The following is a 26572-nucleotide window of genomic DNA, read 5'->3' as shown; positions in this document are numbered from 1 at the left end:
ACCCACACAGGTTTAAGAAGAGCCACAGACTACAGAAGAGTGTGGTGTCCTGTTGTGCCTGAGCCAGACCCAGAGCCCAGGGGCAGAGGGGCCCTGTAATGGCTCTGATCCACCGTGGCCCTAATCCACCCCACCCCTGCCCCAGAGGGGCAGGGGGACAGACTCAGAATAGGCAGGGCCGCCTGGCTGCGTAGCAGGGCAGCAGAGAACAGGGGAGAGGTGGACACCAGAGGCCACGTGGTGGAGATGGGGCCAGAGGAGCACCAGCCTGCTGACCCCAGGGACCAGGCCCTCCAGAGGATACCACAGCCTCTCCAGAAAGTCCTGTCTGGGGCCAAGCAGCCCATGAGGAAGGCACCCCGACTCCCTGTCCCTCCTGCTGCAGCCTCCAGGGTCCCTGTGAGGAGTGACCCCCAGCCAGACAGTTTCAGGGAGCCTCAGACTCATTTCCTTGAACAAGTAACCCAGCATTGCAAGGACCTCCTCACTGGCCCTCACCCACTTCATTCGTTCCTGTTCTCCCTCTCTGGCCAGCACACTGCTTGGCACACCCCACCAGGTGAGCATTCACACATCTTTAAAAAAAATGTTTTAATAAGGAAATTATAACACTGGGAGATTTCATTTCAGCATTTCAGAAAATGTGACTGTTCCTGAAAAGGGCGTCTCCCCCGACGCTGGATACCAGAGGCTCTGTCCCAGTCTTTATGACCCCCTGACGCTGGGTACCAGCGCTGGTCTTTATGAGCTACCTCAAACATCTCACAGAACCTAAGTGCTCTGGAAGGGCAGGACTAATGTCCTCAAGAAGGTTGAGAGTCGCTGTGATTGCCGGGACGACCGTGGCCTCCACGGCCCTGGGCACCACACAGCACTCAGAGGGCTGGGTCCTGGCCAGTGTCCCTCCCCCAACAAGGCCTCCAGGCTGCAGTGGCTCAGTGCCCAGTGCCCTCCTCAGAGCCGCTCTGCCATGCCACCCAAGGAGCGGAGGACCCGAGAAGGCAGGCAGTCAGCAGGTCTTCAAGGAGTGAGCCCGCCATCCACCGCACCACCTGGTATTCCGTGTGCCATGTGCATGGTCAGAGCTTCTACAGCTTCTTCTAAATTACTTTCTTAAAAAATCCAATAAAATATTTCATACAATTCTCTTTGAAAAGTCTTCCCATTTTTGAACTTAACTTATAAAATGTTGTGCAAAAACAAATACTGACTTCAAATAAATAGGAAAAGAAGTGGGAAGACCTGGACATCTTTTAAATTAAGGTTAAAAATACCAACTGCTCTTCATATTATCTGCAGGATGAACTGCACAGAGGAGGCCCGACACAGCCCTTGGGGCACAGGCGCCCTTCCTGGTGAGGTCGGTGCGCTCAGAATTCACAGTGGACGCCCCCAGTGAGGTCCTTCACTACGCCTCCCTTGACCAGCCGCAGGAGGAGCCTGGTCTCCGTGGTCACGTTGTGCATGGTCTGCCAGTTCATGGCCGCCATGCACTGGCTGTCAAAGTAGTGCAGGGGCATCTGGGGGCGGCTGAGGTCATACCCAAAGCCTGCCAGGCTGACTTCATCGCACAGATGTGTGGCCAAGATGACGGCCACGGCGCCCATCGTGGGGACGTTCTGAAAAAGAGCAAAGACCAAAGTTCCTCATTCACTGCTCTGTGGTGCTGCCGGGGCCGCGTGGGCACAAAACTGCCCGCTGCAGGGGTGGACCTCACACTACTTCACCTGGACAGCACAACTCCCCATAGGGATCAAGGAGCCCAGCTCCAAAATGTAGTCTGTGGACGCTCCCAATGCACTCTTGAGGCGCAGCTGGACAGGGCTCCTGGTCCTAGCTCAAGCTGCTTCCCAAGCTCCGCCTCTGCTGGGCATCCTGAACCAGGGCAGGCCCACCACCTTCTCATGTGACAAATATCTCCAGGCAACCAGAGGACCTGCCTGTCCCTCCCAGGACCTGACCTCCGCTGGGACCCTGTTGGGGGCAGGCTGTCCCATGAATATCAGTCCTGCTGCTCTACGTCCACTTGGCCAGCTGCTGTTCTGCAGATGACACTGCAGACCACATCCAGCTGAAGCCAGCTCCTTCCCACCCTCCGCTCAGGCCAGCACAGTTTTCGACCTGAATCAAGGGCTTCCTGTCTGTTCCTTTTAGACTGGACCCTCCCCACTTGGCCTAGCATGCCCAGGTCCAGGCCACTCGTGGCTCCCTGGGCTGCTGCCCTCTTCCTGTCCGAGTGGCCCATGCCACCTGGAGGGTGCGACTCTGCATTCTGCTTCCCGCCCTCCATCCTGGTCTTGGGTGAAGACACAGAGAACAGAACTGGCAGCCAATCCCAGGGTGAGCAGCCCTTCTGGACATGCTGGGGCCAGCACTGCTTCGGGTACTTGGGGACCTTGGAATAGTTGCATATACATAAGACACCTTGGGGCTGGGACCCAAGTCCAAACACAACACCCATGGCTTCCTGTGCATCTCACATGCAGCCTGAAGGCGACCTCACCAGCACCCTCAGGGTGGTGGCCTCCGAGGTCCCATGAACTCTGCCCTGGGGTGTGGGGTTGGTGCTCAGGATGTCTTGGGTTTCGGATTGGGGATGGGTGACCTCTCAAGCTCTGCTGTGAGGCTCTCACATGCAGAGGGGCTGCTTTCCTGCTGTCTGGGGCCGGGGGCTGCCATAAACAACCCTGACATGGGAATGGGGTTCTCTCCAGCGCGCACTGATTTAGGTGGGGGCAGGAAACACAGGGACCATCATCACTCTCTAGAAACTGCTCCCTGGCGTGATGTGCTCATCTCCCTCAGACTCCCTCTGGGGCTAGGCAGAAACCCCATGGCCAGCCTGCATGGTTGCCATGGAAACTAAGAGGAGTGAGGGCTCAGGGCGCCTTCCTGCTGGGCAGCCTGGACCTGCACTGCAAGCCACCCTCCAGGACCGTGCTGGCTTATTCTACCTCCATCCTGACAAAGACCTCTCAGATTTCACAGCCTCTGCTGCGGAGGAGGCAGGAAGGCCAGGCGGCCCCTTGGTGTCTGCGGGGCTGGTAGTGCCGAGTCCCCTGCACAGTATTCTTTGCTCATGCCAATCTCTCCTGGGGACGCCTGTTGGTGTGTCTGCCCTGGTCACTGGCACACCTCTTCTCGTGGATTGTGAGGAGCTCTGTGTGTTCTGGGAGTGCTTATTACACCTGCGCTAAACTTCATTTAAGAACAACTTCCATGCAAGTGTTCACAGTTCTACACATGCAGTTGAGCGACTCGGATCCCACATGAGGAGTGAGGCTTGGAGAGCGAAGTCACCATCACTATCACTGAGGTGATGGTGAGCGCCACCTTGCACTGAGCGGCTCACTGTGTTCAAAGGAGAGAACTTTTCTGGCCAGCGAAGTGCCTTCCAGGGTCCTGCAGTTGCATGGAGTCCTGGAAAAAGAGCCCTGTCCCTCACACCTCAGTGACACAGTGCTGACCACACTAGCCAGCAGTCACCACACCAGGAGGCGCCCAGAAGCCAGGGCCCACTGAGGCTCCTCCTCTGGGGAGGCTCCTGGGTTTCTGGTGGAGCCTGCGGGAACTGTGGACTGTCTCCCCTTGAACGTGGACAACGCTGAACTACGCAGCAGGAGGGTACCTTGTCTCGGCCCCAGAATCTTGACTGGGGCTCTGGGTATCGCAGGATGTCGAAGGCCGTCTCCTGGATGATAACTGGATTCAGAATCCTGAAATGTTTCGGCTGTAGGGGGATTTTTTCTGCCACCTGCTTCCAAAAGAAGAGTCGCACCCAGAATGGCTAAGGAAAGAAAGTGAGCCCTTGTTAGGGACTGGACAAGGTCACCCCGCCAGCAGAGGGGAGCAAACGCCCACCTGCAGGACCCACAGGGCTCAGCCGCTGCTGAAGACTGTGGAGCCACTCAGAACCAGCCACTGGGAAAACAGCAAGGCCCAGAGGCGAATGGCAGGGCTGGGTGTGGCTCAGCTGGCAGAGCGCCCACCTCCTGGGCACAGGGCCCTGGGTTCAATCCTTAGCACCACAAGAAAACCAAAGCAAAACAACAAAAACAGTGCACTGGACAAGACAGGAACGTCCATCAGGAAGCCCTCCTGATGGAGGGCTCAAACATGGTCAGGGGCGCCTATGCCTTCCACCAAGGACCCCTGAGAGGTGGTTTCTGCTGCTTACCAGGGTTTCATTTTTTGCCATTGCTTGAAGCCAGTTGAAATCAACACTCTTAAATAAAACAGCAACAAACAGGTCAGTAGCGTGATACTCAGTATCAGAGAGTGGGGCGCCCTCTGGGTAAGTCATCCGTATGGTAGTTTTATTTCCAACATGCTCGGAATACCCCTCAATGGGCGCACTGTTTAACCTATTCAAACAAAAAGAGAGACACAGTGTCGAGGCCAGCGCCACCACCTGGCCACACCACACAGCACCTGGGCCATGTTCCCACACTGTCTGGGACCAGGTGCTGGGGTGGGCATTCTGCCTGCCACCTTGGCTGGTTTGACAAACGCAGCTTCAGTCACAACAGAGCGCCAGACCTCACCTCTGAATGTCCAGTGATTCTACCCACCCAGGACCTGAGCCCACGAACTCATTCCATCCTGGGCTTTCTTGGGGTGCCAGTAAAGTTTCCTTGAAAGATTCCCATTGTGCTCAGAATATTCCTGATTCTTGCTAGAATTTCAAAAGGAAGTCAGAGGGAATCAATCCCCCACCTAGCACAAGGCAGGCACAAACCAACGTGCAGCAGCCGAGGAGGAGGGGCTCAGGTGGGGCTCCTGGCATGTCACCAAGGCCTTCACCAGGGCGCTATTTCCAGGAAGTTCTACGAACCCCACAGAAGCAGCGCCACAAGCAGCTATGCTGTTCTGAAATCTCAAGAAACATGCCTTTGCTTCTTCCTGTGTGTTGAATACACCTGCATTTAACCTTTCTCCTCCTTCCTGCAGCCACTTCCTCTTCCGGAACTCCTGACCCCATGTGCTGTCCCGTGTGCTGTCACGTCACTTGACATGACAGTACCACATGCCAAGGTCCTGGGCTGGCAGCACTCTGGTCCTTTCTTTCCTCTGTTTTAAATAAAGCTCATTTGGGGACCATGGGTGGAATGTGAGTGAGGGCTCAGGTAAGGCCTGTCTCCTAATGAGTGCGTTATATTAGCGCTGGGGCCTGTTCTCAGGACAAGCACACTGCACTGCCTAGGGGCAGAGGGCTGCTCTCTGCAGGAAGCCACCGGGGATTAAAGGAGGATCTTCTCTCGGTGTGGTAGCCAGGGAGATTTAGGTTTGGTACTGCGGACTATCTATGGCTTTCCCGCAGCAACAGACTGCCCAGTGCACGTCACCTTTATCTCCACTCTGTTAGCTCTGGAGATGGGTGTTAACCTGTTGGGAACTGGACAGCCCACATTTAGCCTTTTTTGGTGAGGAACATTCTATGAAAGGCTTTTGATGTTTCCTGATGTAAATAAAGCAGCTTGGCTCCGTTTTGCAGAGTCCAGAAGCTGGACCCGTCTGTGGGGTAGCCTGTCCTGCCTCCGCGTTGTGGAAACATTTTCTGTGCCCTGTGGCTCTCTCACCGTTCTATTTTTCCTAGCTCTTACTTCCCAGCCAGCCCATTCCACTGAGGGCAATCCCACTTCCACTGCCCGTGGGTGGAACCTTTCTGCAACTCTCAAAGAGTCCAGAAGAGAATGGCAGTACAGGTAGGTCCCTGTCAACAGCCCAACTTCAGTCCCTTGACTTCTCGGTGGCGCAGAAGAACATGCAGGCGGCAGAAGCCTGCATATCGTCCCAGGCCAAGGACACGTGGTTCAATACTCAGCTGTGATGCTGGGCAGCAAGCCACAGCTCCAGGCAGCCTCAGAACAAGGGGAAACCGGCCAGGCCAGTGGACCACATGTCTGGGCCAGGGGGCTCTGGAGGGCAGGTGGCTCCAATGCATTTGGAGCACTAACAGTGCTTCCCACTCACGATGGGCCAGACTTGGGGACCAGGGGGAGGGAAGCTCCTTGCGCCGTTCTTGCAGCGTTTCTTGATAAGAAACAGGTTCAGAGCAGTTAAGAAACTTGCCCCAAACCACAGGGCACTATGTGCATATCTTCACTTTCAGGATTCAAATGTCCAAAACAGATTTTGTTACTGTCCCTCACCAACCACAGACTTTTTCACTTTCCCCATTTCTGACAGTGATTCCACTAATGCCTCTGACCCCAGATTGGAAATCTAGATGCCCCTGTCACCACCAGACTGTCAGGAAGTGCTGCCCTATCTCCCAGGAGGGCTCCCTCTGTCCCCAGGCTCCACATCCTGAGCCCGGCCCTCCATGCGCAGGTCCCTCTCCTCTGCCTTCAACCCACCCATGTGCAGCTGCTGGGCAAATTGAGTTGGACTGTGGCCCCCCAGGCCCAGGCTCTGCTTCTCTGTAAAATGGAGACAGGGAGCTGAGTGCAGTGATCTGAGGCCTGGGGACAGCCACCTGTCTTGGAACCCATCACCTTGCTTTAAGGAAGGTCTCCAAGGAAATGACGGCAGAGGGACATGGAGATGCAGGGACAAGGATATGCAGGACACGCCACAGTAATGAAAACTGAGACTATCCGAGTGCCCCCAAAGAACCACCAAGCCCTCACAACACCCTCCTGGAAGACCTGCCAGGAATTTAATGACCTCAGAAACCACTCCTAGTGTCGAGTTCAGAAGCACCCTGCAAATCCACGAGTCACTCAGGACTCGGTGGGGACTCTGTGGGAAGCAGCGGCTGCGATTTCCTCCCTTCTTCTTCTGAATTTTAATAATGAATATATTTTACTAGTATAATTGGAAAAACAGGTTTGTTCATTTGTTCTTTCTGTGGTGCTGGGGAGGGCAGGCAGGTGCTCTACCACTGAGCTACCCCGCCAGAAAACAAGTTTTAACCCCAGCAGAGACCTGACGCCAGCTCCTCGCTGCGGGTCCTGCCTGCCAGCCCCACGGCCTCACCAGCCTCTCGCTGCCTTGAAGACAAGGTCCCCACCTTGCTCTGACCTCCGGGGCCTCTGTTCCCCTGGACCTGCCCATTCTTCCAGACCCCCGCCTTGACTGCGGCCCCTGCCTGCTGCCCCTGCAGCCTGGGTGCTGGTAAGTCCCTCGGGGGCGTGGACCCGAGCTCCACCCTCACTGTCCCCAGCAGTGGCCTGAACCCCAGCAAGAGGCTCTGGAAAGCCAGGTACCTTATCACTACGTCGAACTGGTTCAGGGCAGGGCCCAGCCCCAGGCCGTGCAGTATCCCTCCGCTGCCGATGACCACGCAGCGCCGGCAGGCCTTGGCTTCCCAGTGTCCGGGAAAGCCGTGCTCAGGCAGCGTCTCCAGGAGGCTCTGGACTTTGCTGGAGAACTTGCGGAACCCGAAGGGAGGGTCGTACTTGTACTCGGCCCCGCTGGCATCAGGGGCCTTCTGCACGAAGGGCGCCAGGTCGGTGCTGTACCGGCCCTCGAACAGCTGCGCCATGGCCCTCTTGGCAAACGCCGGCCGGCACTCCCTCTGCAGGACCTGATGGGCGTGTCTCTGGGCTCTCTGCAAGGCAAGCGCAGGCTGAGGGGGGGCAGCCCCTCCCGGGGGCACCACCCCTATGGGGAACAGTCCGAGGGTGCCCATCTCACTGCTCCCGGAGGCGGCAAGGGCTCTGCCTCCTGCCAGTCTAGCTGAAGAGGACCCGGGGAAGAAAGCACCCAGGAATGCCAGCAGGCTGATGTGCTGGACAGGGGCACGTGCCGCAGCCCACGGGGAAAGCTGGCACACGTGACCCCTCCGTGACCCATCTGGTCACACACAGACGGACATTGCCTGCGGGGAGAGGGAGCTGGCACAGCTGCAGAGGGCTATTCTGGTAAGACCCATATCTGGAGAGCTGCTTGGCCTCCGGGTGACCATGCTAAGGTGCAAAACTGCAGGTGTAAGAGTGGCCAAGAGGGACCAATCATAGTTTTTATTTGACCACAATTTTTAAAAGGTTTCATTTTGTAGGTTCCCATCCTACAGGATAAGGAAAAGGCTTCTTTAGCAGTTGGGGTAACAAGCTGTGCACGATCTGGGGGGTAAGTGACCTGAAACATGGTTGGGGACAGTGGCCTGTTAGCAGTACCTGTGTGGTTCGTGTCAGCCAGGGGCAGCTGCTGAGCCAGGGCGCTTCTCCATCTCTCTGCTACCCCGGCCTACTGTAGACACTCCATCATATTGTTTACACTCACCCCTAATGTATACACTCACCCTACTGTATACACCCCACCATACTGTATACACCCACCATACTGTATACACTCACCCCTACTGTATACACCCACCATACTGTATACACTCACCCCTACTGTATACACTCAACCCTTCTGTATACACCCCACCATACTGTTTATACTCACCCCTACTGTATACATTCACCCTTCTGTATACACCCCACCATACTGTATACACCCACCATACTGTATACACTCACCCCTACTATATACACCCATCATACTATATATACTCACCTCTACTGAATACACCCACTTTACTGTTTACACTCATCCCTACTGTATACACCCACCATACTGTATACACTCACCCCTACTGTATACACCCCACCATACTGTATACACTCACCCCTACTGTATACACCCCACCATACTGTATATACTCACCTACTGTATATCCCCCACCATACTGTTTACACTCACCCCTACTGTATACATCCCATCATATTATATACACTCATCCCTAGACTCCAGGTCTGAAGGTTGTAAACAGTGATTTTTAGAAAACAAAGGCTCAAACCTCCCATCAGAGTGATATCCCAGGCATCTGGCTTTGCACATCTCCTTGGGTGGAGGGAATATCTGGGAAGCACCAAGAGAGACCTGGGAAGCTTCCCCTGCCTGTGGTGGAAAGCGAGGTCGCAGGCCAGGGAGGGGCACAGCTCTGGAACTGCGAGCCTGCTCTAGGAGTTTCATTGGAAGGGGTAAGACTTTATTCCTTTTCCATTCTGTCCAAGAGTTCAATATCAGGCTCCAAGCCACATTTTCTAGGCTTTGAGCAGAGTGCAAGGCCCAGCAGTCACCTCTGGCTGCTGCCCTCGTGGGCCTGGTGCAAGCTGGTGCAGGAAGTCAGACGGAGCCAATGTGCCTTCTAAATGCCACAGAAGCTGAGACAGCCGGTGCCATTCCCTTCATCCACCTCAACTCAAACATGTAAAGAGTGGGGAAGGACCAGGTCAGGGCCTCCTCCCTGAGCTCCACCCGGGCTCCCCTTCACTGCTGCCTGGGCCCAAAGCTCCGAGGAGAACACCTGGGAGAGGCACCTGCATGAGCTCTGCCGTTGATGGTTCCAGAGCTGGAAGCTAGTGCAGCCAGCAAGGGGCACCCCCGGGAGGAGCTGGTGCGGGGCCTGGGCAGCGGCCAGGGAATGGCGATGCTCATGCAGGACACATGATGCCTGTCCATCCCATCCTCAGTGTCTTTCAGGATGCTCACAACTAAAACTAAGCCAATGCCTGGCACCTCCAGTTGTGAGGTCAACGCCGAGGTAGTCTGCCACGGAGAACCAGGGTGAAGGTCCTGACCTCCACTTCACTTCACTCCACTCCGTGACGTTCAGGATCGTCCTTCTCAAGAGCATAGGCACCGGGCATATTTGTTAGTAAGAGGTGAGATTCTGTTACGGTCATCGCTTCAAAAAAAGCACTCAGGAGAGGGCACAGTGCTCAGGAGGAAGGCAACCACAGGAGGGAGCCCACCTGCCGGGCACTGTGACCTGGGGCTTCGGTTGCCTTGATCCACTTCCTTCTCCCTGTCTGGAAACTCGAGGGGAGACGCCCCATGCACCTGCCCAGAGCCTGATACAGGGAGGGCTGGAGCTCCTGAGTCATGAGCCCACACTGACGCACCTTCTGCAACGTCACCAGGTTTAAAGCAACACAATCTAAATGACCAAGTCACAGAAAGAATACTACAGTGAAAACTTGGCCAGCTGCCTGGGCCAGGGGCTGAGCTGAGGACTGACTGTGAGGGATCATAGACTGACATGCGTGAAGCAATGTCCCCAGCCTAACTGCGGCCATAGGGGCGAGACCCTATAAGTGACCTTTATTCTCATCAAGGGAATGAGACCTACTGCTTATAGTTTACCATCACCAACTCTTAAGGAAACCACATCTGGCAGACACGGTGGGGGGACGTTCCAGAGCCTTGGGACCAGTAATGTTGCCTTGGTCACAGTTGGTCACACCTCCCAGACATTCCAGGGAGGGGAGACAGGGCATGGGTGCTGGTGCTGTGGCTCACTGTGAACCCAGGAGGCAGAGGGCCATAATCAACTGTAGTGGGCTGTGAGGGGCAAGGTCACACACCTGCTCCACATGGCATATGGGAGAGTGAGTTAGCACCACTGACCACTGCAGGGCAGGTCCAGCATACAGCGAGCACTGACTAGTGTGGCCTGGGCAAGTAGCTCAGGCCTCCAGGTCTGGCCTCCCTGGCGGAAGGCAGTGATAGTCTCGGGAGAGAGCCACACAGCCCAGCGTGTCAGCCACTGTCCCTAACGTGCCCCCTAGTGAGGCGCCTCTTCCCACAGGCAGGCCCCAGGCCTGCTAATCCAACCTCGTCCATGGCCAGCGGGATCTGCCCATGGCCAGCGGGATCTCCACTGAACCATCAATCTATTACCTGCTAGAAAAGTGGATGGAGAGAGAACTCAACACAGGATCTTGTGAGAACGGAAGAGACCACCGGAGGGATGAGAACTACCCTGGCGCGTGCTCCCCTCTGCTCAGAACGGGTGGGCAGTACCACACTAGCGGCCCCCGCGCTGGCACACTAGTGGACCCCCCCACCCTCACCCTGCAGCTGCAGTGAGGGGCAGCTGGGCAGCTCGCAGGCAGCGAGGCCTGTGGGGAGGCATCTGGGTGGATTCCTGCATCCAACGTCCATCACCCGGGGATGGCAGCTCACCTTCATGCGTTCAGGGTCCACGTACTGCATCTTCCGGCCGCCGCACTCCTCCGAGGTGTAGCTCAACTTGAGGATGTAAAGGAGCCACACTCCTAACACCAGCAGTGAGCACCTGGAAGAACCAGGCAGGCAGTGACACCAACTCCCACGCAGCTCGTGGAAGGTGCCACTTCCCTCAAAGCCAGCTGGTCACCCGGCCGTCCAAGGACCTTGATAAAACCTAGGCCACAGTGCAGATCAGAGACTGGGCAGAAGCACACTCTGGGTCAGGGCCACAGAATCTGAGCTTCCGGGTTTTGGCTTCTTTAAAATACTGTCAGTCCTTCCAAAAACAGGAACACGAAAGAAACAATCTACTCATAATACTTCTAGAAAGTTCTACCCGGAAATGAGGCTGACTGGAGGGAGACAGCACTGGATATTTCCCTAGGACCACCCAAAAACTGTTTTCAGAGATGTGAGCATCCACACTGTCATGTCCACACACACATGCACACTCACACATGCGCGCACGCACGCGCACACACACACACACTCACAGAGGTCTGGAGGAAGAGCTGGGTCTAGGTTCTAGGGGTCTCATTTTTCACGAGCTCCCCAGGGCCCTGATGAACTAAAGGTAAGACCACCCACACCGGTTCAAGGTTTAAGTACCACAGCTTTCCATGACCCACGTCTGATGGGGAAGGAGGGGGCCGGGCCACGGGGAATGGTCCCTGCTCCAGGTGAGGGGCAGCTCAGAGCAAAGCACCCAGCACGCGCCCTCTGCAGGTGCCACGTTGGCAGAGCTGGGCGCAGGCGGGAGGCGTGGAAGGCAAGGTTTTGGTCTGGTTCCGGTGCTGGGAGTGGAGCCAGCCCCAGGCACATGGGCAAGTGCCATACCCCCAGCTGCCCAGCGCACTGGGTAGTCAGGGTCCTCTCTCTCATTTCAGGCTCCCTGTGGACACCTGGGCACAGATCTGAATTCTTCCCTGAGACAAAAGAACATGAATGACCAGGATTCTGCCACTGCTGTATGGGAACAGGACAGGACACACAGGCACAGGCACAGACACACAGGAGAGAGCACACACAGACACACACGCACTCACTAGAACCCGGCAGCACGGTGGTCCTGAAGGGTGGAGGGGACATGGGGAGCAGGCTGGGGGAACTGTGGAGTCCCTGTGCTGTATTCTGAGTTTCAAGCCTTGGGATCTGGGTGTCCGTCTCCTGGCCCCCAGGGTCCTGCTGAGGGGTGGGGGTGAGTGCCCGAGGCCTCTCCTATTTGCCCCATTTCCCCTCTGGACGCCTTGGCCGGTCCTGGGCGGGCACTCACTTGATGACGTCTCTCAGCAGCAGGCTGGGTCTCCGCATCCTGCTCTGGGCACCACTGTACCATTGCAGGGGGGTCCTTGAGCCGTCACTCCTGGGCTTCAGAGAGTCGCACTCACTAGGCATTGCTGCAGGAGAGGGCACAGCAGGCACAGGGTGTGTGAGCCGAGCTGGGCTGGCAGTGAGGGGACAAACTGGGGAAGGTGCCACCTGGGCCCAGTTAGAGGGGGTCGGTAGCTGACAGCAGTGCTGCAGGCCATGATTCCTGAGCTCCAGAATGACAGCCCTGCAGAGTGAGGATCCATGGGGGCGTCTGGGGCTGGGGGGAGACATGTGGGGGGGACATGTTGGGGCTTCTGGGGCTGGGTAGGGGGACACATCAGGGTGTCTGGGGCTAGGGACATATCAGGGAGGCTGGGGCTGGGGGGGAACACATCGAGATGTCTGGGGCTGGGGGATGGGGATGCATCAGGTGTCTGAGGCTGGGGTCTGGGGCTGGGGAGGACAGGGTGTCTGGGGCTGGGGAGGGATGCATGGGGAGGAATGTGACGGGGTGTCTGGGGCTGGGGGGTGGGGACGTGTTGGGGTGTCTGGGGATGCATGGGGGGGCTGAGGGTAATGCATGGGGGGATGGGGATGCATTGGTTGCTGGGGATGCGTCGAGATGGCTGGGGATGCATGGGGGGATGTGTCAGAGCAGCTGGGGCTGAGGGGTGGGGGCGCGATGGGGCATCTGGCTGGGGGTGGGGACGCATCGGGGTGTCTGGGACTGGGGGGTGGGGACACATCAGGGCGTCTGGGGCTACAGGGTGGGGATGTGTTTGGGTGTCTGGGGCTGTGGGGTGGGGACGCATCAGGGTGTCTAGGACTGCGGGGTGGGGACACGTTGGGGTGTCTAGGGCTGCAGGGTAGGGACACATGGGGGGTCTGGGGCTGGAGGGTGGGGACACATCGGGGTGTCGGGGGCTGCAGTGAAGAAGATGTTCCCTGTCTGTGTCCATGTAGCCTCCCAGCTATGACGGGAGCCTCGCAGGCACTACTGTGGGGGACTAGGAAAGGCACGGAGGCACCCCGAGGTATCTCATGAATTTACGATTATTCCAAAATGTTAACATTTACTCTTTTTACCTCAGTACTTGGGCTTGAGCTCAGGGTACTCTACCACTGAGTCCCAGCCTCCTGCCCCCCATTTTCCATCTTGAGACAGGGTCTCACTACATACCCAGACCTTTTTATTTTTTATTTGTGACCTTTCAGGCATATGTGGTAGCATATACCTATTATCTCAGGGACCCAGGATGCTGAGGCAGGAGTGTTGAGAGCCACAACCAAGTCAAGATGGCGCCTGGCATTTTGCCAGAAGGAGTGGTTGAGGGGTAGCACCAGCGAGCCATTAGGATGATGATGGTTAAGTTAAGCTGTGTATAATTATTGGGATGATGTCTGATTGCTGTAACTGGATGATGCTGGATTGGGGCAGGCTGTGTATTCAGTTGTGAATATGGACATCTGCTGTCCGGCAATAGGGCGGCTCCTGCTATGTCGGGTGCCCGCTACTTTTGAGTTCTCGCGGAGTTCCAGTTGAGTTCCCGTGGAGTTCTCGAATAAAGTAGTTCCTGTTTGAATCTACAAGTGGCTCATGACCTCCCGGTTATTTTGTGCCCAGCCAGACTACGGCACAGGAGGATCGCAAGTTTGAGGCCAGTCTCAGCAACTTAGTGAGACCCTGTCAGAGAACGATTATCTAGATGTTAGTAATCATTCTTTAACTTGTGTTCAACCGGGGGGTGACAAGCAACTTGTGAAGGTTGATACAGTGGGAGCCACTTTACTGCAAGACAGTTGAGGTATTTATACATAACTGAATACACAGCTTGTTTCAATTTAGCATTATCCAGTTACAGCAATCAGTCATTAAGGAATCTTCATCATCTTAATAATTATACACAGCTTAACTTAATTAACATCATTAGATACAGCAGTCAGTCATTAAGGATTCTCCATCATCTTAATGGCTCACTGGCGTTACTTCTCAAACCATTCCTCCTGGCAAAGTGCCAGGCACCATCTTGACTTGGTTGTGGCTCTCAGCATATTTCCCCTTCTGCTTATGATTTTAGATCTTTTGATGTCTGTTTATGATTTTGAATCACAGCAACAGCCACTTATGATTAATGTGGTTTGGACTATAAAGGTGTGCTCTAACCCTGGGAGCTGGTGGAAGGGTATAGACTTGGAGCCTACCCCTTGGCCCACCAGCTGGTGGATCTAGACCACGGGATGGTGAATAAAGTTTCCATCTCACTCAGTGATTGACTGTAATCTCGCCATCACCTAAGTATGATTATAAAATGGGACTTATTAGGTTGATTTATGTGACCAGAGCTGTACAGTCCACATGGCCGTCTGCAGGATGGGAGAACCAGTAGCTGCACAGTCCAAGAGGCTGAAGCTCCAGAACAAGAGGATCCACGGTGCCTAGCCTGAGAGGGAAGGCTTCTGGGAATCACTGTCAGAGTTCGCTTTGGAAGAGTGAAGAAGCCCGAGTTTGATATCCTCAGATGATCACAGCAGCAGTAAGAACCCATTCAGGCTGGGGCTCAGTGACAGAGCATTGCCTAGCATGTGTGAGGTGCTGGTTTTGATCCTCAGCACCACACATAAATAAATAGAAAACAAAGGTACATCAACAACTAAAAACTATTAAAAACAAAAGAAAACATTCAAGAAGAACCGAGCTTGCATCTGCTGCTGCTTCCTTGTTCTTCCAATTTTTATTCCATCCAAGCTACCATCCTATAGGTCGATGCTGCCCAAGCTTAGGGAGGGTCTCCATTTCAGTTGGCTATTCCACATGCCAATCATTCCTAGACATAACCTTAAAGACACATCCATAATCCTCTCAATTCCTGTCATCCCCTAATCCAAGCAAATTGGCGATTCAAATTAACTTTTCCACCCCTTTTCAATCTGATATCCAAGTATGATTCTTTACATTATACTTAATCTCCAAGTAAACACAATAGCCAGGTGATAATTCTGCCTAACATAATTATCCTTCCTATAACTGAATACACTAGTTCTTTCTCCAGAATAGAAAAAACACAAACATTACTGATGTTAAGTCATTACAGTATTACATTACATGATGAATAACAGGAGAGTGACAACATTTCCTCTTAATGTATGTGTAAGTACACCTGAACATATTCTTAATGGAACAGGGAAGAGTCATTAGTGGCAATTACAATCCTCGTTTCTGTAACTGTCCACGTGGCCACAGCTGGTATTTATGACTACCTTCTACCACCTGCTGTGTATTCCCTGGACCTTCAGCAAGTATCTCAGCAGGTCTTGGCTCTTTCCCTGGAGGTGGGACCCACACCTTCATTCCTGAAGGGTCTGAGACTTTTGTCACCTTGCCTGGATTGGGTTCTTGTGGTTTCCCAAGTACTTAACAACAGTACCAGGAGACGCCCTAAGGGATCTCCTGCACTCCAGGAGTGTGCTTCTTTACCTCCATTGTGGAGTGACAGACAATGTCCCCTTGGGACTCTGGATCAGTCATCCCACCAGCACGGTGACTCCCTCCTTAACTTGCTGACTCAGTGTCATGTATGTGCGGGGGAGGGGAGCTTAACTTCCACTTTAATGAAATCACTGTTGCATCTCCAGGCAGAAGCATTCTTCCTTCTGGAACTAAGACTTCCAGGCTGCAGAGTATAATGTTGCAGGGACAGGAAGCACAAACTTTTCTAGTGGGTCCCTAGGGATGATGGTGAGAGGTACCATTTCCATCTCCATCCATGAATTCATTCCTGGACCCATGAATTCTACCAATAGGAGAGACAGTACCGTAGAGTGGATGCTGATTCAGAGTATAGACAGCCTTCTGAAGTTCTTTGTCCCTGCCCTGCACTGTATCGCCACCTAGCTGGCACTGTAACGGCAGCTTCAAGAGTCCATTCCAATATGTTCTACCAAACCAGCTGCTCAGGATGGAGCAGAACACGGTAAGACAGTGAATCCCATGAGCCTGACCCCACTGCCGCACTTCTTTGGCCATGAAGTGAGTTCCTCGGTCTGAAGCAATGCTGTGTGGAATCCCATGGCAATGGATAAGGCATTCTGAAAGTCCATGGATGGTAGTTTGGGCTGAAGCACTACGTGCAGGGAAGGCAAATCCATAGCCAGAATAAGTGTTATTTTGGTAAGGACAAACCGCTGCCCCTTCTGTGATGGAAGCAGTCCACTATATTCAACCTGCCTCTGGTTGCTGGCTAATTTCCCAGGGGAATCATGCCACTAGGGGGCTTAGCGTTGGTCTCTGCTGCTGGCAAACCGGCTGTGGCTGTAGCCAAATTAGCCTTGGTGAGTGGACGTCCATGCTGCTGAGCACATGCATAACCGCCATCCCTGCAACCATGACCACTGTTCATTGCAGGGGTGGCTGGGGAAAGAAGTGGACTGCTGTCCACAGATTAGGTCATACCATCTACCTGATTATTAAAATCCTCCTCTGCTGACATCACATTTGGTGGACATTCACATGAGACCCAAATATCTTCACATCCTTTGTCCGTTCAGACAGGTCTACCCACATACTTCTTCCTCAAATGTCCTTGTCACCAATTCTCCAATTATGTTCTTTCCACTTCCCTGACCAGCTAGCCAACCCCTTGGCTGTGGCCCATGAGCTAGTGTTTAATCACACATCTGGCCATTTTCCTTCTAGATAAAATGCCCAGCCAGATGCTACCACATCTGCCTGAAGTTCTGCCCATTGTGAAGTTTTCCTTTCACCAGTGTCCTTCTGGGCTGTTCCAGAAAGGGGCAGCAATGCCACAGCTGTCCACTACTGGGTGGTACCTGGGTATTATGCAGAACCATCCCTGAACCAAGCCCCAGTCTTCCCTTCCTCTGTCAATTGAGCATAAGGTTCATCCCATGAAGACACAGGTTCATTCTGAGGGACAGAAGGTACTGCGGCAGGAGCAGGAGCCATGGACAGTTGGCTACTTCTTCATGCAGCCTACTTGTGCCTTCAGGTCCCTCCTGTGCTCAATGGCGTAGGTACCACCTCCACTTGGTGATGGAGTACTGCTGCACATGTCTGACTTCATGGCTTGGTGGGTCTGATACCACCCAACTCATGTCACATAGTAACCTGGTGGCCCAAGGTCAGGCGTTCAGTTCCCACTAAGGCCCAGTAGAAGGCCAAGCGCTGTTTCTCAAAGGGAGAGTAGCTGTCTGCAGATGATGGCAGGGCCTTGCTCCAAAACCCAATGGCCTCCTCGGTGATTCGCTAATGGGGGTCTGCCAAAGGCTTCAGACAGTGTCCCTATCTGCCACTGACACCTCAAGGACCATTGGGTCTGCTGGGTCACATGCCTGAGTGGCAGAGCAGCCTGCCCAGCAGCCTGGACCTGCTGCAGAGCCTTCTGTTCTGGACCCCACTCAAAGCAAGAAGCTTTGCCAGTCACTCGCTTGATGGGCCTAAGTGACACACTCAAGTGAGGAATGTGTTGACTCCGAAGTTCAAACAGGCCCCCCAGACCTGGTGCTTCTTTTTTTGTAGGAGGGGTCAGATGCCACAACTTCTCCTTCACCTGGAAGGAATATCTCGACAGCCCCATATCACTGGACTGCTACAAACTTTACTCAAAGGCCTTGAATTTTAGTGGGATTAGTTTCTCACCCTCTGATACACAAGCGCTTCACTAGCAAGTTCAAAGGGGTTGCTACCTCATGCTCAGTTGGCCCAAACAACACAATGTCATTGGTATAATAGTGTAATCCCTTGTGGAAGAGAAAGACGCGCAAGGTCTCTGCAAACTAAGCTATGACTAGTGCTGGGAACACAGACACGCCTGAGGAGGGACTGTGAAGGGCTGCTGGCCTGGCCAGCTGAAGGGAAATTGTCTCTGGTGGTCCTTATGCACCTCGATGCAGAAAAAGGTATGTGCCAAATCAGTAGCCGCATACCAGGTACCAGGAGATGCATTATCTGCTCAAGCAAAGAAACCACATCTGGTACAGCAGCTGCAGTTGGGGTCACCACCTGATTAAGCTTATGACAATCAACTGTCCTTCTCCAAGACCCATCTGTCTTCTTCACAGGCCAAAGATGAGAGTTAAGTGGGGTGTTGTGGGAATCACCACCCCTGCACCCTTTAAGTCCTTGGTGGTGGCACTAAGCTCTGCAATCCCTGGGATGGGATACTGCTTTTGATTCACTATTTCCCCAGATACAGGCAACTCCAGAGGCTCCATTTAGCCTTGCCCAAGATAACAACCCTCATTCCACAGGTTAGAGAACCAGTGTGGGAGTTTGCCAAGGGCTAAGCACGTCTATCCCTATTATACATTCTTGGACTAGGGAAATAACCACTGGATGAGTTTGGGGGTCCCCTGGACCCACTGTGAGTCGGACCTTGGCCAAAACTCCATTGATCACCTGACCTCCATAAGCCTCCACTTTTACTGGAGGGCCACAAGAACGTTTCGGATCTCCAGGAATCAGTGTCGATTTAGAGCCTGTGTCTAGTAGTCCCCAAAAGGTCTGATCACTGCCTTTTTCCCCAGTGCACGGTCTTCCTGGTAAAAGGCCTTAGGTCCCTTAGGGAAGGATGGGAGACAGATTAACAGGAAAGATTTGTGGTACTGTACCAAGGTCCTTCCTCAAGAGGACCTGGCCTTCCCTTCATTCAAGAGCTTCCGGATCAGTAGATTGACTCAAATCCGGGAAGTGGATGAAAGGTCGTGATTCTCTGCTCTTATGATCTGGGGCAGACTGTTGGACGTTTGCCCTGGAGTTTTTCTGCTTATATAAGTCAAGTAAGAATGTGGTGGGTTTCCATCTATTTGGCTTCTTGATTAAGTAGTCAATGCCAGAGATCTACAGAAGTCAGGATATTGTGTCCATTTCTTCCCCTTTGTGGTCCATTATGGTAACTATGACCACGCTGTCTTTGGCAAGTGAGGGCTGCCCCTTGGCCTCTTCCTCCCCGAGATCAAATCATGTCCATCGCATTGAAGTTTTCCAATTGATTGACGGCAGCTTCCATAGTAAGGCCTGGCATGCAAAGAGCAATGACAGAGCCCTTCAGGGATGCTGGGGCTCCCTTTCCAAATGTTTCTTGCAGTTCTGGTGAAGCGCAGACACTGCAAGAATGGAGGAGAAGGTTGCATGGGACAGACCCATTCCAGCATTCTGATCTGAGACTCTGAATTCCCTCATCAACAGTAAACCAAAGAATGTCAGGGATTTCCGGCTCATTTACAGTGGGCCATCTTTGGACCCATATTTCAGTCAACCAGCCAAACTATTAGTACCCTTTTTAGCACTGCGGGCTAGTACATTAAACCTAGAATCTCTGCTTAATGGGCCAATAGCAATAAACTCGGCTTGATCCAAGTTGATGATCCTTCCGCTATTATCCCACACCCTTAAAATCCGTTCCCACACATGTTCACCGGACCTCTGCTTGTATGAATTAGAAAACTCAAGAAGTTTCTTGGAGTGGAGCTAAGCTCCTGCTGGTCACACTCAGTACCTCACCTCTAGGGGCTGCTTAGACTAGGCTCTAGTTATTGGCCTCAGGCAAAAGGGGTGGTGAGGCTGGGTCCCAGCAGCAGCAGCAGCAGCAGCAGCAGCAGCAGCAGCAGCAGCAGCATTCTCCTGCTGAGCAACTGGATCAAGGAAGGTTTTTACTGTTTCCATAAGCAAAGCAGGATTAGTTCCCTCCAGGGAGGGTGGAGAAGCCAGTGCCACAGAGGGTGGGGTAGGAGTGACTGTCCTGGCTAAGGGTGGAGACTCAACAACTTCTGGCCAAATAAACTCATCAGAATAGGGAGTTCAACGACCCACGCCTTCAGGCTCCTCCCATACTCACCATCCCAATTTGCAGGATCCCTTCTTTCCAAAGCAGCGCCCTCACTTTGACCAAAGACACCTCCTGAGGCTGAGAATTAAAGTTCTGTTTTAATTCACCAATTGCAGGATTAGAGTCTGTGTCTGGTTTTCAGCAACCTCAGCCCTGTGACGACGACAAGAGGGAAGAGTCTCCTTCAGAACACACTGAGCAGCTTTCAGATCAGTCGTGCGCGACTTCAGCTGAGAAACTGACATGTTGAGCTCACTGTTCTCCTTTGTGACTTTGTCCAGGGAAGCCAGGAGCGCCAACCAACGTCATCATATCTCTTAGTTTTCCAGAACTGTTCAAAGGTGTGACGTATAGTCACTAAATGCCTCACTTTTTACAAGTGGCAAATTGGGAGCATCCAATGCATTTACTTTACAAATCTCTTCCAACAGTTCACACCATGGATTATCAGCGCTCTCCATGGTACCAGGAGGAGAGACTTTAGTAACTTTAGGTCTGAACAATTTAGACAACCAACTCCAAAACCCACAGAACCAACTAAGGAAAACCATCCTTACAATTCTGCTTCTCCAGAGCCAGTCCTGTACCAAGGTCTGTATTAGTCAGGTCTCTCCAGGGGAACAGAATCAGCAGGAATTATGGTTATAAAAGGGGACTTATTAGGTTGGCTTATGTGACCAGAAGCTGGACTGTCCACATGGCCATCTGCAGCTGGAGAGATGGAGGAACCAGTAGCTGCGCAGTCCAAGAGGCTGAAGCCCCAAGAGGGATCAACGGTGCTGCCCTGGCCTGAGACCCAAGCTTTCTGGAGAATCACTGGCAGGGTCCACTTTGGACAAGTGAAGAAGTGAGAGTCTGATACCCTCAGATGATCGCAGCAGCAATGAAGAGCCCCTTCAGGAAGAATGAAGCTTGCATCTGCTGCTGCTCCCTTCTCCCAACTTTTGTTCCATCCAAGGCACCATTCTATTGGTTAGTACTGCCCACACTCAGGAAGAGTCTCCATTTCAGTTGGCTATTCCACATGCCAGTCATTCCTAGACACACCCTCAATGACACACCCAGAAGCCACTTAATCCCTGGCATCTCTTGATCCAATCAAGTTGACAATTCAAATTAACCATTAGACCCAATAAAGAGTAAATACACTCAAAGTATGTCTCATAACTCTCTTTATTTTCCCCATTAGGATTTTGCCATTTTCTTTTGGGGAAAAACCTTTTAATCTGAAACTAAACGAACACTCAAGTATTTCTTTTTATTTTTCCTCACTAAAAACAATCTCAACTCCAAGACTAACTAAGAAGCAAGAGTTACCAATTCTAGACTGTCATTCTGTTTGAGTAGTTTTGAAATACAGCGCCCAAGACCTAATAGGACCCCTCTGCTGAAGAATCTACCAAATTCTCCCATGAGCACTTAGAACACCCAAGGCATGGCATGGGACAACGTGACCTGTGGTTAGCTGGTGCAGTGCAGCCAAGCGTGGGGACCTGTTACCCACAGCCAGCGCACATAGAGCCGAGCTTCTGAGCTGAGGACTATGATCAGGACGATGGTTCACAGCAGGCACAGGGGTACGAGGAGCGGGAAGCACATCTCACCTTTTCCTCTCAATGCTACTACTGAATCCCGCTCGTTCCTATCTTCATTCCTAGAAGATTAAAACGTTTTCATTTGGGGGGAGAATCCTTAAGTTACCACTGATGCCACGCTATCAGGAGATACAAAAATCACCCAAACAAAATGCCTTTCGGAACCCTGGAGCACCTCCAGAATGTCAGGGACAGCATCTCAGGAGTGGAGAAGCAGGAACTGAGTTCCTGGATTTCAGAGGGAGCTTCATTAAGAAAGGACCATCTAAAGAGAAAAAAATCGCTGGACACCAGCAAGTCCAGCCTGCTGGGCAGCAGAGATGGCCCACCTTCTTCTGCAAAGCCTCCTGGGCTTCCAAAGCGCTGGCCAACAGAGAACGATGGGCCCTCCCTGCAGAGGGCTTGCATGGCCGCCCGACATGGACTGCATCACGGGGCCAGCTGGGGCAGGAGCTGTCACACACATGTCCGCACTCCAAAGCCACCCCTTGACCAAGGCCATGCGTGCACACAGCCCCATCCATCTTCCTGTCAATTCAATTAACAGCAGGAGTCAACTCAGTTAATTTTCATAACAGGAAAGTGCCTGGGCTGGACTAATAGGAACGTGGCTGTCCCAGGTTTACTGTCTTCCTAACACTCCTGGGAGACACTTGTCCCCACTTCATGATAGTCTCTGCCCCCCATGCCTGTTCCTGCAGTGGGGTCTTTGCTGTGCACACTGCTGTGGTCCCTTGCTGACAGGCAGGGACTGGGTGTCCACACTTACTCACTGAGTAAATCCTGTTTCAGGCTGTGGGCGCTGCCCCAGGGTTTCTGCTGGCAGGGACAGTGGGCTGGTCCTCCTGCTCTCCTCCCCCTCTCTAAGTGCTGGGCCCCGGCACATCACTCTGACCCTCTCCTGGGGCCACCAGGGCGACAGCCCCCATGTCGCGGCTGCACCAGCCACTTTTGTGCAGGGAAGTATTGTCTACTCCACCCACAGACACCCAGGGGTCTTCAGGAGCCTGCAGATCTGATGAGGAAACGGCCCCTTGCGGCCCTGGTAAGCACACGGCACGTGTCTCTGTGGACCACCGACCTTTCACAAGTTAACGATGAACACTGACGAGCAGGAACGACAGGACTGGATGGCGCTTGCACAGGAGTGGCGGGCAGAGCCTCTGCTGGGAGGGACTCCCCTGCACACAGCCCCACCAAGTCCCAGAACACCTGCCCCCTGCACTGTGGGGGCACTCAGCCTGGCGACAGACACCTGGGAGAGCAGAAGGACTGAGCGCTCGGCCCGTGCCGTCCACTCCAAGTCCACCTCACACCCTGCCTGTCACCTGCGTCTGGGGAAGATCAGGGGTGTGTGGCTGAGTAACAGGCAGGCCAGGACATGCTGAGAGAGAGCAAAGCGGTGCTGGGCTGGGACGGGCCGTCTGGGAAGGTGAGCGCAGGGACAGCTCCAGTATCACAGGGCAGCACAGGGCGGTCCTGGGGGACAGCTCCCAGTGAGAGAAGGCTTCTGGCTGCAGCTCTGGCAGGGCTGGGGGTGGGACCACACAGGCAAGAGGGTAGGAGAGAGGCAGAGGAGGACATGCAGGAGTCTCCAACACCTGCAGCCTCCAGGTCAACAAGGCAGAGACAGCAGGAACCCCGGGCTGCCTTGACTGGCCAAGAGCTGAGGTGTCAGCCAGGGGCTGTCCTGGCTGCACACCAGACACCTGACCGCGAAGGTCCTGGGCCACGCCACAAACCAGGCAGCTCCGCCATGTCTGAGTGTCCCCAAACCCTGCCTTCTTGGGCTCCTCCAGCATCAGCCTGAGGCCGACCTCTCTGCTCCCCCTTCCAGATAGGAAAAAAGGAAGATGGGAAGGGAGGGCACCTGCCTGGAGACCCCAACTGCATCCACCTAGGTTTCTCTGGTCATCAGTACCACGGCTGCACAGCTGCAGAGCCGGCCCAGAGGGCAGGAGGGAGGGGGCTCACAGCAAGTCTGCTCAGCCAGAGGAAGGCCAAGTGGAAGGGTGGGCCATGGCTACCCAGAGAGCTAAGGTCCCAAAAGCAGGAGGGAAGTACCCATGAGCCCTGCCCTGGGAAAGCCACCCCGAAGGGGCTGAGGAGGGAGACCAAGAAGACCTGCGACTGTGAGGACACTCTGAAGTTTCCCCCATCACATGGCCACTCAGTGCCTCACTGGCTCACACAGGGGCTGGTCTCTAAGTTTCACGAGGCTCTGTGCCGTGCTCTGTGCTCTGTAAGGACGCAGAGACAAGGTGATGGACTGGTCCCTGCTCTCAGGAGACCTACGGCCAAGAGAGGACACAGAGGGAGGGTGTGAGAGAAGCTGTGCCCAGGGTGTGGCTGCCACCAGCAGATGCCCCCCTGAGGGCACCAGCATGAAAGCAGCCTGGGGCCCAGGTCCACTCCTGCCCCAGAGGACAGGCTGCTTGGTGGGACAGGGACAGTGATCCTGCCATTTGCCACAACGTGGAGAACAGGGCACCACGTGAAGTAAGCCGGACAGACAGACAGACAAAGGCTGCATGAGCTTGCCTTTATGTGGAATTTAAAGAGCTCAAGACACAGAGTGGAACAGGGGTTAGCGTGGGCAGGAGGAAGTGGGGAGATGCAGGTAGGAGGCTGAGGGTGAGAAGCCCAGAGATCTCAGGGTTGATGCTGCTGCCGAGGCAGGGCCTTCTGAGAAGTTAGGTCGCAGCTGCTGCTGTCCCCAAAAGGAACCACATGAGACAACGGAGGCACCTACCTGCTTCACCACAGAACCATTCTGCACCTACACGCGTCCTACAGCATCACGCGTGAGCCACACACATGCACCTGAACAGCAGCAGTGTGCCTGCCCACGTGGGGCCTGGCCCCAGGCCTGCCAGCCCCTCACACGCACTTCTGAGGAGTCCAGGGCAAGCCCACCCTGAACAGGCAGGTTTCCATCCTCCACTGCACTGGCAACGTGCCAACTGGTGTCATCAGAACTCTCCTATGACTGCTCACCAAGAATCCTAACACATAGCAACGGGGCTTACTCCCAGGACCCCAGAGGCCCTCCTGCAGGGCTTCTGCACCGCAGGGCTTCTGCACCACAGGGCTCCCGACACTCAGGCCGGGCAGTTCTGTAAGGTGGGGGCTGTCCATCCCTGGCCTCCACCCATAAGATGCCAGCAGCACCTCTGGTTCCCCACCTATCCTTTAGTGGTGTCAAGCAAAAATGTCTCCAGACACCACAAATGTTTCATGGGGACAAGATCACCCAGCCCTGACCACTGAGATCATCATCATGTACATTAAAATTTCAACATTGTCCTACTTTAAAGTCAATGGGTGACTGTGCACAGCAAGACTGAGATCGAGGGTTGAGATCAGGGTTTTGAGTCTCGGTATCTAACCTTCCCGAGGTCTGTTTGCCTTCCACCACCTGGAGAATCCCGATTCATCACACGTGTGGTCTTGTCCTCACCTGCTGGGGGCATGCAAGCCAACCGCACGGCCAGGCCCAAGTCCATGCCCTGAGCCAGGTGGGGCCCCAGCAGCAGGCCTGTGGTGGACGGAGACCCAGGCTCACTCCTGGGCGCCCAGGACCCCAGCAGAGTGCCTTTGGCAGCCTCAGCCCACCACCAAGGTAGGCCCAGGCCACTATTCCAACCCTTCCCCTTTTCCACTGGGTGGCAGCATCACACTCTCAGGAGTGTGAAATCACACAGGAGATCAAAACCACAGAGGAGGTGCCGAGACCTGACCCACCACTGCCCAGGAAACCTGGGTCAGTCTCAGTTATAGATGCATCTGCCACCATCCCTGGCAGGGTCTGTCCTACCCGACCATGCACAAGACCACTGCAGGGTGCTGGCAAGTGGGCAGATCCCCAGGCCCACTCCTAGCTGGCAGGGCCAGGCAAGGACACCCAGCGGGCATGGGTAAACAGGGTCCCTCCAGCCAGGGATGGGCACCACTGAGAAGCCTGTTCCCCAGCTAGCTCTCCCCAGGGACAAAGCAAGTGGTCAGCAACAGGCTTCAGCCCACAGGTATCCAAGTTCTCCCACACACTGGGCAGAGTAGTCAGGGTGAGTCCTCTGCATGGAGAGTGAAGGTGCTGCTGTCCAGATACACAGTCCACCCTGAGCCTGTCGTGACACCATGACCACAGTCCCCAGGAGCCCGCCGTGATGCCATCACTATAGTCCCCACGGAGCCCACTGTGACCATCCACCAAAATGACAGCGCTTCACCGACTGAGGCCTTTCATCCAACTGGTGCTCCTCTGACTGGGACCCCATCACCACTATCAAGCGCAAAGGGGAGAGGTTCCGAGCCCCTGGAAACACAAATGTCCCCCACATTAGAACTGGCCCAGCGACCCCGCATGGCTCTCTTCCTGACCCACCAAGCCACCGCGCTCTGCGCCGGGCAGCTCTCTCCTTAGGGGCTCTCAGGGCCCCCTCATCTTCCCACCCTCTCACCTTCTCTTCCCTGCTCCACTCTGGCACACACCCACAGCAGGCCTCTGCCCTCTAGAGATGTCCCCGACCATCAGTCCTGGTGTCTGCACAAGCCTGTCCTCCTCTAGGGCCCTCTGCAGAGAGCCAGCAGCCATTGCTCCTTAGCACTCACTACTGGGCACTGCTGTCCCTTGAATACATGTTCCCCAGGGGCAGAGACTGTCTATTTTGTTCACTAGACTAACTCGGCACCTAAAGCCATGCCCACTGTGGAAAAGGTGTCCAACAAGTACCTGGGGCATATGTGAGCCGATGCTGGCACCAGAGCTTGCCACCGGGTGCCCACAGGAAGCTGACCAAAGCACCCCATGTGCCG

At 54.3% G+C, this 26572-nt stretch overlaps 1 protein-coding gene across 3 annotated transcripts in view; it reads right to left on the bottom strand.

The window, feature by feature from the left end:
* Positions 1-576: 576 nt before the first annotated feature.
* Positions 577-26572, bottom strand: part of St3gal5 (ST3 beta-galactoside alpha-2,3-sialyltransferase 5) — a 35267-nt gene continuing 9271 nt past the window's right edge. For 2 of the 3 annotated variants that reach the window (XM_076833995.2, XM_076833997.2), the window contains 6 exons: positions 12281-12404; positions 10963-11074; positions 7212-7555; positions 4178-4364; positions 3629-3787; positions 577-1619 (listed from right to left, as the gene is read on the bottom strand). In XM_076833995.2, coding sequence (XP_076690110.2) covers positions 1371-1619; positions 3629-3787; positions 4178-4364; positions 7212-7555; positions 10963-11074; positions 12281-12404 — 1175 coding nt within the window. In that variant the 3' untranslated portion in view covers positions 577-1370. Of the gene's footprint in view, positions 1620-3628; positions 3788-4177; positions 4365-7211; positions 7556-10962; positions 11075-12280; positions 12405-20171; positions 20241-26572 lie in introns of those variants that run through there. The other variant, XM_076833996.2, reaches the window with a different exon arrangement.

This window comes from Callospermophilus lateralis, chromosome 14, assembly GCF_048772815.1.
Source record: "Callospermophilus lateralis isolate mCalLat2 chromosome 14, mCalLat2.hap1, whole genome shotgun sequence".
In the NCBI taxonomy this organism is placed as follows: domain Eukaryota; kingdom Metazoa; phylum Chordata; class Mammalia; order Rodentia; family Sciuridae; genus Callospermophilus; species Callospermophilus lateralis.
This window is presented reverse-complemented; position numbering and strand designations above follow the sequence as displayed.